The sequence below is a fragment of a genome, unplaced genomic scaffold, assembly GCF_019419815.1.
Source record: "Pyrus x bretschneideri cultivar Hongxiangsu unplaced genomic scaffold, Pyrus_bretschneideri_v1 Contig21, whole genome shotgun sequence".
Taxonomy (NCBI): Eukaryota; Viridiplantae; Streptophyta; class Magnoliopsida; order Rosales; family Rosaceae; genus Pyrus; species Pyrus x bretschneideri.
In genome coordinates this window covers 1,516,564-1,531,709 of record NW_025999513.1, presented here as the reverse complement: position 1 = coordinate 1,531,709, position 15,146 = coordinate 1,516,564, and the positions used below count along the sequence as shown (strand labels likewise).

General features: G+C 37.7%; 1 protein-coding gene across 1 annotated transcript; it reads right to left on the bottom strand.

Annotated features, from left to right (window-relative positions):
• Positions 1-5,340: 5,340 nt before the first annotated feature.
• Positions 5,341-14,852, bottom strand: LOC103963666 (TNF receptor-associated factor homolog 1a). The gene is given in 16 exon segments (XM_048584234.1): positions 5,341-6,915; positions 7,191-7,398; positions 7,479-7,948; positions 8,649-8,798; positions 8,998-9,028; positions 9,645-9,757; positions 10,434-10,537; positions 10,540-10,781; positions 11,109-11,267; positions 11,722-11,851; positions 11,944-12,012; positions 12,102-12,190; positions 12,978-13,066; positions 13,068-13,090; positions 13,659-13,875; positions 14,704-14,852. Coding segments are annotated over 15 exon segments (3,441 nt in total). The 5' UTR covers positions 13,837-13,875; positions 14,704-14,852; the 3' UTR covers positions 5,341-5,529.
• Positions 14,853-15,146: the final 294 nt, after the last annotated feature.

Below are 15,146 nucleotides of genomic sequence, written 5' to 3'. Positions count from 1 at the left end.
GGACCTTAGCACAGCTCCCTAAGGGATTGTCACTTTGGATGTGTAGTCAGACTCTTGCTTGTTGATGTGCTACAAGAAGAGGACAAAGTTAGTTCTGAAATGTGCTTTTGTAGGGCCTTAGGTGTAGGCCTTGAGGCTCACAATCAAAACTAACTAAATGCTAGGCGTGCCACTGCTATCTCAATATAGCAGATGTAGAACAAGAGTGTTTTTAGTCAATTACTTGTGCCCCATGTTACTTGGACTTGTTGTTATCAAAGGGTTGTCATGGATAGGTTAAGTCCACATTAAGTTCTTTTTCTTGCCTTGGAAATAAGGACATTTAGTTCATAGTCTTGTATGTTCAAATGAAGTGAGTCTAGGCCCCTTTAAGCCGTTTGCTTGGTTCTTGATTGATTTTAATGATAACATATCCATTAAACTAACTAGATCCAGATGCAAATGAAATTCTTAAGATAGGAAAACTGATGGAAATGACTCGAATACATACTAGAAAATGCATTAAGTAATAGATCTACAAATTTAGAAAACAAACAAAGAGCGTCGGGCAAGATTTCACCTTGTCTGTCAAGGTTGAACCTCTTGCAATCACTTCTCCTTGAATTAACAGGGGTTTATATGCTAAAAAGTGATGGATGGTAAACAAGTTTACACAAGGGAATCGATACTATGCCACTAAGGGAGATAGCAGAGCTTTAAACTAGACAAGAGATAGCTTGTTGCTAAAAAGGACTGAATCTGGGTTGATTTCAACTTTTGAATGTAAATCTGGCTTGAGAGCAAAGTTTGTATGTTTGTTTGTTTGATTGGTTGAATGTCTTTGTCTCTGGGGCCTCTTCTTCATTTTATAGGCCAATTAACCCAACTGCGGTGACTTTGCTCTTACCCGAAAGTACTTGGAGGGTAGTGAGTCATCAGCTTTTTACTTGGAATGCCACTAGAAAGTGTTCCTTGGCTGGTAGTAGGTTAGTCTTCATCACTTGTCACTTCAATGGTAAGCACGTGGCTTGTATCTTGGCTGAGAAGGCTTCACTTTGCCTTTGTGCTTGGTGCTGGGTTTCGGGCAAGTCTCTTTTTAGTTGGCATTCTTGGGCTTTCCTTCATCCAGGTCCAATGTTCAAATATTAACCCAAACACCTTGACTCTAGTGATGAGAGTAACTAATCTCCCCCTAACTTTTATCTTATCAAAACATATTACTGCTACAAAAGTCGTAAGATGTAGATCAGCTAAAACTTGTCCTCTATGATTTAAATGGACCAATTCTAACTCTAAGTCTAGTATGCCAGTGTCCTCCATTCTCGTTTTAAAGAGGACAGTTTAAAATTGTCCAGGGATCCCTAAAAAAATGTTCCAGTTTGAACCTTCTTAACATGAATGTTAATGACACTTAAATCGCGCGTCATTCATTATTAAACTCTCGCTCTCTTAATCTCTTGAATAAGAAAACTAAAATATCCCAGTTTCCTCTATTTATCTAATATTAAGGTAATAAGCATGTTTTGTGCTAACAAAGATTTGATCGATTATATAATTACACTAATAATTTTCAGTGGTACTTTTGGAGATTTGGCCACTAGCTAATTCTAGCTCCGGTCAAAGAAAGGCCGCCCGACAGTAAGCATGTTCAGCTTGAGACCACATTTTTCTTTCTGCCTTGCCAAACCATTTTTTCTTGTTTGTTTCCCAAGGTATACTTGATCCCCAAAATTGACCCTAAACTTCGTAATTCAAACATGGTAATCAGGCCATAATGCAAAAAAAATAAAAAACAGAACAGTAGAGTTTCAGGCTACAATTTCATGATTTTATTCGTCCTTCAATGAAGATGTCTAACCTACTTATTTACAAAAACATATTTTTCGACCAGAACTTCAGAAAATTATCATTTTAACTTTCTCATCAAAATTGAACAAAATAAAAAATTTGGGCACTATAATAATTACATGCAACATCATTTTGTTGTTTTACCCTTGGTCTCCCTCCTCTCACCCCATTCCTCTCTCCTCTCTCATTCTCTCTCTTTTATTTTTTTCATTACTGACGTCACAGATCCGGGTCGACCTTGGGTGGGGATGGGTCTCGGAGGACGGGGGGCGTGTGGGAACAAGAGGAGATCATGAGTGGTTCGTAGAAGGGGGTGGTGGATGGAATCGCGGAGGTTAGGCCGCAGAGGGTGGGCCAAGTAGGTGGTATGTTTTTTTTTTTTTTTTTTTTAGTCGAAGTGGTATGTTTCACTGGGCACTTTGGGTGGAATGGTAGTATTGTCTTTAACTTTTTAAGCTTATTAGGGTTTTATAAATTAATGAATTAAATGGATACCTATAACCTAGTGAATTGCGTGACAAAAATTAAAAATTGGCACACACGCATCAAGAATATCTGGTGCAAGAGATTTGATAGAGATAGGCAGGCGGTGGCGGCCGCGGTTAGAGAGCAAGTAAACTAAATACAAACCAATAGCAAAACCATCTTAATTAAGTAGAATATTCATATAATTAGCATGGTTAATTAACAGATTAGTTAAAGGGTCTTTTCTATTACAAAGAATAAATCAACTTTTACATTTGATCGTTAGCCGAAGGCCGAAAAGTTATGTGGAAATAAAAAGAGAAATTAATTACTTATGAATATTGGCAGCAACACCAAATGGAACCATGTGACGAGGGTAAACAGAAGCATGGTGATGATGTTGCAGACGATGGCCTGCATAGTTCTTGACCTTGAGTGGGCAGCCCAATCCGCCGGTGCTGGGAATGTAGGTGCATTTAGAGGAGTCATCAGGAGGCAGGTCGCCTCTTTGAAGAGACTGCAGGCTGAGCTCTTGCCTGTGGGCATAGAGAATCCTGCTAGCTTCGTTGGGATGTACGTGTGCAAGACAAAGCAGCAGCAGCAGCACAGCCAAAGCATTAATGTTTACAAGTCCCATGATATTTCTTACGTATGGTATAATATTTCGGGTTTCGAATTTGAATCGGTTGAAATGTTTAGAATATTTGGGCTTGAAATCGGTTGGAATCTGATTTTCCTCTCACCCCTAGCACTCAGATACGTCGCACGTATTTATAATAATTTCATGAGGGGAGTGCTGTGTTATTTGTAGCTAAAACCATGGGGGAACTTTGTTATTATTTTATTGATTTGGAGGAATTTGACTGTTGACTGCTGGTTTTTTTTCTTTTTTTTATTCATTCTTTTAGTCTCCAAGTACAGTTCAACAAAATTGAATAGGTCATCAAACCATTTAACTAAAGATTAAGGAAGAAAACGTGAGCTTAATCCCAAGGTTTTGCTGTCCACCCTTCCTTGTCAAAGCCTCAAACTTGTACAATTAATACGTTGTTTTTAAGCAGTGTTACTGTTACGGGTCTTTGATGATGTGTTTTTTCCCCTTCACGTATGCTTGTCCATTGTTTTTTAGGGAGTTTTAACGAAAATCTCATAATACTGTTCACTTTAACGAAAAATCATATTTTTACACTAAAAAGTCAATCATGATACTATTCACTTTACCCTTTATTTTGTCCTTATCGTTAAAACTCAAAGTTTTCAAGCTATTTTCATTAGTTTTCCTTTGTTTTAATAATGTTTAATTGTTGAAAGAAGAAATGAGTCTCACTGAAATGAACAAGTGCACAATCACAAATGAACACGTGCTTAAACAATTAAAGAATTAAAAACTTGAACCAACGTCACCTTAATGACCTAAAAAATAAAAAACAATGGCCCGCAAAAGAATCCTCACACACAATCTCTAAAAGATCCGTCCTACCCACACATCCACCCTTCTCCAAACTCCTCACATCAACGATCATCTTCGACCTCTCATAGGAGCTGACTTGGCGTCAGCGTTTTTGTGCATTTCAGGCGGTTTGGCGGGCACTTCAGTCATCCGCAGGCACCCAACTGTGTCTTGACCCCTAGTTACAAAATGATTTCTAAAAAAAATTGTTAGTAGATTAAGGGCCTTGATGAGCCATCTTGTGAGTCCCAATCAGGTTAGCTTTGTGTCTAGAAAATTAGTCAGTTGGGTCAATCAGTAGAGTTGGAATCCTTTTTTTTTTTTTTTTTTTTTATTGTGTTACCCTTTTCTTGGGTAAAGTCTCCACATCTACCGAAATCCGAATAGAGCCTCAAAGATCGAGCTTTGGTACTTGGACTGGTCCGTTGGGATAGTGGTGTTTCTTTCTCATAGTTTTCAATTTCATTTGTTTAGAAACGTGTTAATTTTCAATTGAATTTTCAACCGTACTTGCTGCTTTTCTTTTAGCAGTTAAGTATAATTTCTTTGTTTCTTATTTTTACTTATTACTTTTGCTAGTACCTTCATTCATTGGTTAATTTATGTCATATGAGAAAAATGTCAGCAGTTTTTTCGTGTACTCAAAACACGACATTCTATTCCGTTTAGATTATAATATTTGGATTTAGATTAAATGATATGCATATCATTTATTCTTATAGTAACACATAAAATAATACAACATAATTGTGTTTCCGCTATTAAAAAAAAAAAATAGGAACTTTAACGAAAAACTTCCAATACTGTTCACTTTAATGAAAAACCACATTTTTACACTAAAAAGTCAATCCTAGTACTATCGTTAAAACTCAAAGTTTTCAAGCATTTTTCATTAGTTATCCTAAAAGAAAATCCAATAAATACGTGATATATGAATATAGTCCAAATCGTTTAGTGGTATAGGAAAGTTCCTGGGACTCGACACTATTGGACATAAAACAAACTCTGGAGTCATCCATTACGATAGGTTAAAAAAATCCATTCCAAAAGGGACTACTCTCTCCGATGGGGATAAATTAAAACATAACTGTTTCTTTCTTCAACACCTCATCACAGAAGAGATTGTCAAACTTTTCACATGAAGTAATATTTAAACAGGGCAAAATCTTGAGTGTAGCCGGTTCACTATTCTCATCTCTCTCTCACGTGATGAAAGAAGAGAAACGACATAAGAAAATAGGTACGTGGTAGAAATCTCTCCTCAAATGAGACCTATTAATTTAATTTTGACCCGAACAAGCTTTTGTCAATAGTCCTGCCAATGGTATGCAATGTTGACAACTAGTAGTCAATGTTTAAACCATGTACTCTTTTCAATGGTTTGTATTTGTTCGAATCCGTTGTGGCTCTGCCGGAAATTGTGTGCCGGGAGCATGACGCAACCGAGAGAACGAGGCACGTAGCGAATACGAGCTTGATACTTCGGGACAACATCACAGTAGTAAAAAACTTTCACTCAATACGGTGGGACCATAAAGTGTTTAAGAGAAAAAGTTTGAATGCCTGCTTCTTCAACCGAGAACCGTGAAACCCCAGGATATAAACCAAGCCTTCATTTCTAACTTAAGAAAGGGGTGGAAGAAACACTCTTTACAAAATGTTTTCTTATGGAAAAGATTACAACCTCACTCCAAATGTAATGACCCAGCAATTTCGTCGAATACATTATTACAACGGACAGTGACCCACTAGTTTGCGGGCAGGCTCCATCGTTCATTCATTCTCTTTCACTGTCCGTTAGATGGCCGGAATACGGTGTAACCATTCGCCCCGCATGCCATATTCGAATATTCTGGATTGTAGTATGGGTAACCATCAGGTTCTGTGTTCCTCATGCCAAGTTGAGATAGATCAGAACCAGCCATTGCCCACTGGTTAGGAACTAACCCATCAAGTGGCCCATTCACATAAGGTAGCGAACCAGCTTGCGGAGTAAATTCCCTAAGTGGTTCGAAATGGCCCCCTAGTGTGTAGCCCCTCTGATACCCATCATCTTGGTAACTCCGTGTTCTCTCAAACCTACATGAGCTGGTTGCAGATCCCATGTCATTAGATATGCCCAAATCGCCAGGGTAAGAAAACTGCCGATTTAAGTTACTTGGCCCATTACCGAAGGAGTGAAAGGCAGAGCTTCCTCTAGCTGCACCAAAGCCATGTTCATCATCAAGCAGATCATTGATGATATCAAGGTGTGGGAACTCATCTGCCGATACACCCTGGGTCTGGCGCCCAGATGTACAGGCTGGGAACTCAGTAGACAAGTGTTCCCTTTGCCCGCCATGTAAAGGATGGAAGTAATCGAAATTTTGATCATTAAGCAAGGAGGAGGGATCATAGTTCATGCCTTCGCTCGATTCCCGTTGACAATTATCCATCCACTGGGGTCCATTATGCAACACATCCCGCGTCACCATGCCAAACGGGAAGCCTGCCTTAACTGGGCTTGGGTCCATCATATCAGAGCTCCGAGGTAAGAACATTGGAGCAGATACCAAGGCTGGTGACTGAGAGTATACTGGGGATGGGCTCACTCCCGAACTTGGGGAGTTAGTATGTGCGAGACCAGTTGAACCTGAAGCAACATGGTTACCCAGTATGGCATTTCTATACGACTGGGGAACATAACTATGAGTTGCTGGCGATGGATCAGGCCCCAACCGGCCAGCTGCACTTACTGAACGGGCAAGCTGAGGAGCAGTTTGAGCTTGAACTGTAGGCACAACAGTAGAAGTAGGCCTTGGACCAGGAACAAGAGGAGCACTGGAAGGCCTAGACATTACAGGCATTTGCTGTGCCATGGCTTTTTCAGCTGGTTTTGGAGTAGTAGGCTTCTGAGTCTGAGGTTTGGACATGCCATTATTCTGCGGTGAAGTAGTCAAAGGTACCACTCTCAGAGTCTGTTGTGCACCACTTGAGGATCCTTTTCTAAGTGGAATAGATTCTACAACAGCACTACTCTGGCTCTCTGACTTTGGTGGACCATTCAGGGGCACATCTTTAGAAGGGCTTCCAGGAGAGGATGTTACTGCTGGTGTCTTGTCTTTCAAAGGTCTTTCTAAATCAACCCCATCATTGATACTCAATTTTTTCTGCAGAGATACAACTTCTTCCTCCTGTTATACACCACGTGCAAAAAAATTATGTCACTCATGGATAATAAAAAATAAAAATAAAAGAAATTGCAATTAATGCTGACAAGTTTAGGGTTTAGGGATAGCAAGGAATAATGAAAATATTCCAGATGCAAGAGGAAACATTGAGGACACTGACTTAAACAAATTATGGTGTTAAAAATACAAGTGATGGGCCAACAACAGCAACAAACTCTTCAAAACTAGGTGGACACCATAAAAATTCTACAGAAAAAAAAAAAAAAAAAAATACCCACCTTCTTAACGACATGCTGCTCCAGCCATTTAATCCGATCCTTCAATGAGTGAACAGCAGGCTCTGACTCCGATTCACCCGCCTTACTACTACTTCCAGAAGCATCATTCTGATATCCTGCATCCGCTACAGGCCCAGAAGGCTGACTTTCTGTCTCGTTTGGCCAACTGTTCCCGTCACTTGTTGCCTTGGTGCGTTGGTGTTTCCCCCTGCAAATTTGAATTCAGTACATTGGTTAAGAGCCTTGTATAATCAAGTTCAGAGCACGATATGTAAGCTATATATTTACCTGCTAGGAGATTTCTGGTTGTTGCAGCTAGATAATGAGTTCCCCTTATATGACCCATTCATTACCACTGATGGTACAGAATCTGTAGAACATGTTGAGGAACTATCGTCCATCACAGATTGACTCTTTCTTTCAGATACTCCGTTTTGCAAGGATGACAGTACAGTAATACCACTGCTACTAGCTTCTGTGAGAGGATGGACTTCTGATGCGTCGGTATCCCAATTTATTGGACCAGCATCTCTGTCTTCAGAATCAAGCGGAGGTACTTCAGCAACACCATCCACTGAATCAGACACATCAGATACATCTTCCAGTGTATCTGGCTTTTCAAGTACAGGTTGTTCTTCATCCCGTGTGTAGTCTTTCATTTCTTCAGTAGGGTGTTCTTGTTTCTCTTGTGCTACTACATCGGGCCTTTCCTCCCTCCCTTTGTCCTTAACCTTCCGGTTGTTCTTTTTCTGTTTAGCCTGTAGAAAATAAGCCAAGGGAGGTGTGTGAGCAATCAATGGGAAAAATAAGGAAACACTTTTGACAAATGCAACTAATAACCCTTTCTCCTTATTGCAGTGGTTTCAATTTCAACTAAGGTTAACAAAAAAGTAGCATCATATAATAGATTATCGTTTCCACCCTAGAGTGGGAAGATAATTTTTTCAACTATCTAAAAGACCCAAATAGAAGATTAGAAGGTAAGATTAGTTAAAAATGGATCCCACATGGCAGTCTCGTCTTCAAAGTGGCAATATATGAACAAAATGAAGCCAAAAGATAACATTGTTCAGAAAGACACGCACCCTATCCAGTATCCATGGAAATAGAATTGGCCAGTATCCATGGAAATAGACTTGGCAACATTCCTAAACATATCCATTCCAATAAAGGCTACTAGAAAAACATTTAATTCCCATGAAGCTGCTTTTTCCCACATAGTAATCCTAAAAATTATTGTGCTACTAACTAACCGTTTGGTGTTTTTGAATGAGAGGAAAGGAATTAATATGTCATCAACAAATACAGCATTTCAGCTGACAACTGTTGAGGCATATGGTGTTATACTCACTGCTGATTCACATTAATAGGCCGGTTCGGAATATCATAATCCTCTAAACTACTCTGAAAAGTCGCATTTACATTCTAAACAAGATATTACATAGAACAGAATCAAACCTGTTTTTTCTTTGCCTTCTTTTCCTTTTCAGTAGCTCCTCGCTTTGCCTTCTGCTCACTTTCAGCCAGCCATGCTGCTTCTTCCTCACGGATGAGTTCCTCTTGCCTCTTCAATGCAACAGATTCATGATAAGCAACTTCAATTTGTTGCTGCATGTAAATAGGACAAAGAATGGCACCATCAATAAGAATAGGCAAGTAAATATGATTATCACGTGACTGTTGAAAAGAGTGATGTACAATTGGTTTTCATAGTCCAAATTCCGAAATTATCAACAATCATCCACCAAGGGAATATTCATAATCCAAAATGTAAATACTTGAATTCCACTAATAAAAAATTGCTAACTTCATTAGAACGCCAAATGTGCACTCTTAACCTGTTACAAGGTAAAATAAGCCCAAAACGAAAAAGAACTGTTATTTTCACTAGGCAAAGATTCTAACTATGAAGCCATTCCACATTACCAAGGAGATATCATTAACTAGATAATATGCAATAATTTGCAAAAAAATTATCAACAATGAAAATCCATATCTTATTTCTTAATGTGTACTCATAGTGCAGGATCCAAAAATCCCTTATGGTACATGGGCGATGATCTAAATTACATCATTTTTAATTCCAGCCACAAGGCAGCAGCTTAGTTAAAAGTACTTGAATGAATCATTCATCATAACTCTACCTATTTCAATTTGTGTAGTATACCAGGAACCACAATCCTAAAAGACACATGGCATGCCACGTCCTATGAAAGAAAATATATAAATGAAAATTTGATGATAGCACAATAATAAGGACCCATATCCATTACCAACCAAAATTTTCACTAACAGATAAAATCATAAACCATAAGTATCCTACCATTTAGTATGAAACATACCCACAATATATATGCAGTAGAATTCGCAACTGATTTAAAATAAAGAAGGCCAAGGGACAATCTTCAAATATTACATAAACAAGAAAAGAATATATTAGGACTAATAGAACACCTGAAAATATGAGTAAGGACAAATATTTCTACAGTCCTACGACCCAATTCCGTAAGACGCCTTTCATCCCGCTCAATAGAATCTTTGTTGAAGTCCTCTCCAGAATTTCCATCCTGATGGAATAGCAGAATGATTGTTCAGAAATCATGCAGTTAAAAGAGTGGAAACTAAACATATATTACACATCCTCACCAACAGCTATAATATGTTCTTTATTTGCTACAAAACCTACTAAATTCCTATTCATATTAATTTTGCACTCCCTTGAAGGCTTGAAGTGAGACTAGAACATATTGATCTTAGCCCTTCGAATGAGTTTTGACTAGAACAACAAAAACCTTGAACAGTGAGTTAACCAGTCAGTGAACAGTGAACAGCGAACAGCGCTGCTAGATATCAAGATATACTAGACTACTAAAATTTATACAGAGAATAATGGCTTTCAATGTATCCACATTTCCGATAGCAGTGAGGAGAAGCATAATTCTGGACAAGCATTGTGGGAATAAAGGGTATAGAGTTTCCTTTTATGGTCAGAAGGTAGAAAGAACTGTAAACCAAAAATCCTAGGTTGAAACGAACTTCTTGTTGTTAGACAAGTCTTTTCCTAACCGGATAATGATTTTCCAATACCCTGAACATAAATGTAGCTGACAATATGAAATATCTACAAAAAAAAAAGAAAAAAGGAATTGAATCCTCTATACCACACAACCAACAACCGAGATTTAAACGCATCAGACCAACCAACCAAACATCATTGCTTAGTATAGGATGTTAGCTACTCACTTTTGTACGATTTTGAGGACCCTTCTCATCTTTTGGAGGTAATGGTTCCAAGGCAGCCCTCTCAAGTAGCATCAGAACATCATCCACCAATACAAACATATCTTCTCTACACGAACAATTGGCGCTCGCACTTCTTCAGTATCCAATAGTTTGACATTACTTTTCTTCGACTTAGTTTGGCCTTCAAGAGCCTTTAAACCACTATACAATGAGTCCATTACCAACGTAGATGTGACTTCTTTCTCAATAAAAAAGTGCTTAACAACTACTTTCAGGACTGCATCCATCTTCTCCCTTGACATACGACGCCTAACATTTTGTTCAATTCCCACCCAGAAGGAGCAGAAGCTGCAACCACATCAAAGGAAATGTTATCAAGAAATCAATTACATGTAACCACTAACCAAGTAACCAGTAAGTGAATAAATGTACAAACATATGCAGACATACATGCATCCAAGAACACACATGAACCCAAGTGACCATGTTACTAAAAGTCCAGCAGATAGCAAAAATTTCATTAAATTCATACCAAGTCACATTTACAAGAACCATAAAGCACAGTAAAGGTAAGCTCAAAACATTATGTCTTCCAAAATAGGGAATTGTATAGATAACTCAGTCGTGATCATTCCAAACAGTAACATGATAGAAGTTCCAAAATCAAAGACATACCTTGACCATATAGCTTTATCCTCTATCAACTTTCCGAGTCTACTTCTTTTCTCTTCCACATAACGACGGCAAATTTGCTCTACATTTGTCAAGTATACCCTAACAAGTTCTCTCCTATATTGACAATCAAGGCAGCGAAAGGGCCGGTCTGCTTTCTCCCTACAAAACAAGAAGCAAAGAATAGGAATGCTTACAAAGACGAATAAAGTCCATGCAAATGAAAACACCGAAAGCAACATGATAAATGCCAAAACAATATTCAGCCACCAAAGGTCAAAGTGTGAGTTTAAATGGGGAGCTTGATCGTAAAGCTGGATTTAAAAACAAAATAGGACAACATAAGAGGATGCACTTCAATATCAAAACAGAGGAGACAGTAACTTACAAAAAACTATAAATAAAAAGTAAAAACTAAATAAATAAAAATCCATAAGAAGTGGATTCCCTTCAATAGACAATGTATAGTGCATTCTTAGCTATAACGTGTCCTTGAATTGCAAAACATGTGGTTATGTTGAGACCTAACTATGATACTCTTTTTCCGATTATAAGTCAAAAATACAAGATTGGTTCTTCAATAAATCAAATTAGAGCTTAAACAATCATAGAGCACCTGATGACTTGGACTTGCGCCTTTATTATAAGAGTGTCAGCATCAATAAACCCATCATATACTTTTGACAGCTCCATGAATTTTTTCCATCCCCAGTCATGCTCTTTCTTCCAAAAGCGATGTAATGTATCTACAAAAGTTTTACGCATACTCAAACTTGGTAATGGATAAATTAAGAACCCACTGGAACAAACAAAAAAAAATACTGATTAACCAACCAACCAGAATATTTCGACTTCTTAGGGTCTTTATTTACCACAGCTATAGTAAACTGAGCAAAATGGCTCCAACCTGGTAGACAGACAAACAAGAAATTCCATAATTATACCCCAAACAAAATTGATAATCAAGATAACTCAACAAAGGAAACAATAACACACCTGGAAGAAGTTTGTCATGATGAGCTACACAAAGAAATAAAGAGAGATGGTTGCAAACATCACAACCCTGGGGATAGATCAAGATATACCTGCCACAACAAAAATTTCAAAACTAACTCATCTTATGATGACTGTTTGCCCAAGCCACATGCATCTATCAGCAAATATGCGCCAAACTTAAAGGATAACTATGTCTCGTGGACATATACATTTCTCACACTGCAGCACTTATGCAACCCTTCAGAAATGAATTCAGGCTACATTCCCTTGGTGGGTACAAAAGGAATCCTGAAGATGTACCCCCAATAGGTTTGCAAAATATAACCGCCCATGATTAGAGCATTACATGGTATGTCAAATACATTCACTGTTAAGCATAAGGAAGAGGAAAAGCAGTCTGTAATAGTTCCGCTAATTACTTAACTAATTATTGGTGGTTCTCTTTGCATGTGTTGTCTGGAAAAAGGAGGACTCAATGATTATCAATTCGCCGGAGCCAAAAATTAAAAATACAGTACATGTTATACTAGTTACACAAATCTTTCAAACAGCCATTCTCTGTCCTACAAGCATTCAAATCACAACTTTATGACAGCGTGTCCATGTAAAAATTTTGTTCAAGGGGCATATCCTTCCCCTACATGAATAAATACTAAACAACAACAGCAACAACAAAGCCTTATCCCACCAAGTGGGGTCAGGATGATTTGGTTTTGCACCAACAACAAAGAAAATAAAAACTAACTGATGTCTATGAAAGAATACATGTCTCACCACATACACGGTGAATATGAACAATCTAAACAAGCAAACTAAGGTGATAGCATTTTTGTATGCTCAACATGCACAGAAATTAATCATATTCAGAATTCATACCACTTGTAGCCGCCAACCTCAAAAGCATTACTACGAAGTTCCCTTTTGTTAATTTGAGAAAACTTCTCTATCTTCCACGTATATTTTCCAGTATAACTCTGACGGCTTTGGCCCTATAAAGTAAGAGGTTTGTGAACATTTAACAAATCATCCAAATAAAATTTGAGAGCAGAAAAACTCACTAATAAATGACATGGGAAATGTAGAGTTTCTTATTTCTTACAATAAAATAAAGGAAGACTAAAGTTTCAATCCATGGCAGAGTGAAAGGGTAATTAGAAATGAAATATACCAAAAGATGAATTAAGCCTGTATATCAAATCAGAAATTTGGGAGGAAACTGACATTATGAAACTGATACCATGCAGAGATGTACAGTCAAAAGGAAAGTAAAATTATGCAAGGGCAGGTTTAATAAGATTTTGAAAAAAAAAAAAAAAAAGAAACTGACTGAAGCCTGTGAAAGTATACTAGGTTATTTCACATTTTCAAGTAAAATACATAAATGTATTTGGAAATAACAAAATCATCTGTATAGTAGCTATAAACCATTGGTATCTAGATTTGGTATCTTTTTGATCCATTGATTCAAAATTTCCACAAGCCTGGTATTATTGAAAAAAAAGGAATACACATTCTAACACACTAGGCAATTAGCACATGTAGTGCATAAAACAATACCACCATCGTCGTCGTCGTCAGAGTCCCAATAAGGAGGCGAAGTAGATGGGGTTCCATTTTCCACCTGCTCAGAGGACCGCCATTCTGCTAAGGCTTCCCCAGAGAGACAATGCTGCCCACTTGAAATCCCCTCTATAGACCTTCCAGGTCCAGACTCTTCACTAGAAATCCCAGCCATTTTCCACTCCAAAACTCCTGTCCTCACACTTTTCCAACCCTGCTCACATGATACGAGAAAAACAACCATCAAAGAAATTTATTCACATTAGGATTTCGACCAAAATTGCACGAACAGAAGCATGTGCACACTACAAGCGACTTTTCTTTTACTCAATTACACAATAATGCTTAAAGAGCCAATAAATAAAACAACAGACATCACAACTTTTGAATTTCAGGGGAGAAATGTTAACCAAATTCAAATTTAACAAACTGAATCATCCTTTCTGTCCTGTCTGGTTGCTAGTAAATGTAATGAGAAGACCGTAAAATTTAAAAAAAAAGAAAATCAATTTAATTGGGGCCTGACAAAACAAAAATCTCAGCTCAACTGATGGCTAAGAGGATGCCACTTTTACAGCAATCAAGACTTAAGGCAACATAAACGCAATAAATATTAAACTTAGTCATAAATTTCCATGATTTTCTATGCAACAAAACAGCTTATCAGTTACCATTCCCTAAACCAAAAACCCACGTCCGAAAAACCAAAAACCAATAAACCCTAAAATCAAAACTACCAAATACTTAAAGAAACCAAACTGAATTGAAACCAAACAGATTGAAAGCATGAAATTGCTAATCAAAAACCCTAAAAAGTCAGAACCATTTTGATGAACCCAATTGCAGGAAACTCAACCCAATTAAAAACCCACAAAAATCGGAACCAATCAAACTAAGATCGTGGATAATCAATCCCCTTCGACCGCGATCAAATAGAAACCCTATGGACCCTAGAGCGACGAAATTCAAAATAAAAATTACAGAAGGAACAGAAAACGGAATCTCGGAAACGATATCCAATAGATCGAATGGTGGTACGAACCTGCAACGAAGACTAGAGCTTATTCACAATGGCCAACGGAAGCTCTGAGATTCTAGAGAGATAGAGAGGAAGAGAGAAAAAGAGAGATGGGTCGAAGGAGCAGGGAGAGAGAAGAGAGAGAGAGGAGAGAGAATTGGGCAAGGGCGGAACCCAAAAAAGAAAATCTAATTTTATTTAATTTAGATTTTTCGATTTTTCATTTTATTGAATTTTGATTAATTATTTTTCTTTTTTTGGAAATGGAAATTTTACTTTTCTTTTTTCCCTCTGTTAATATGATTTTTTTTTTTTGAGGAATTAATTTTAATTACTGAAATGTGAATAATTAAAGGAATATATAATTGAGAAAACTAAAATTGATGAGGGTACAAGTAAAAAGAAGGGGATGCAGGGTTACATAGGGTCGGTGACAAATGTGGGGGAGCATAACAAAGAGTAGTTTT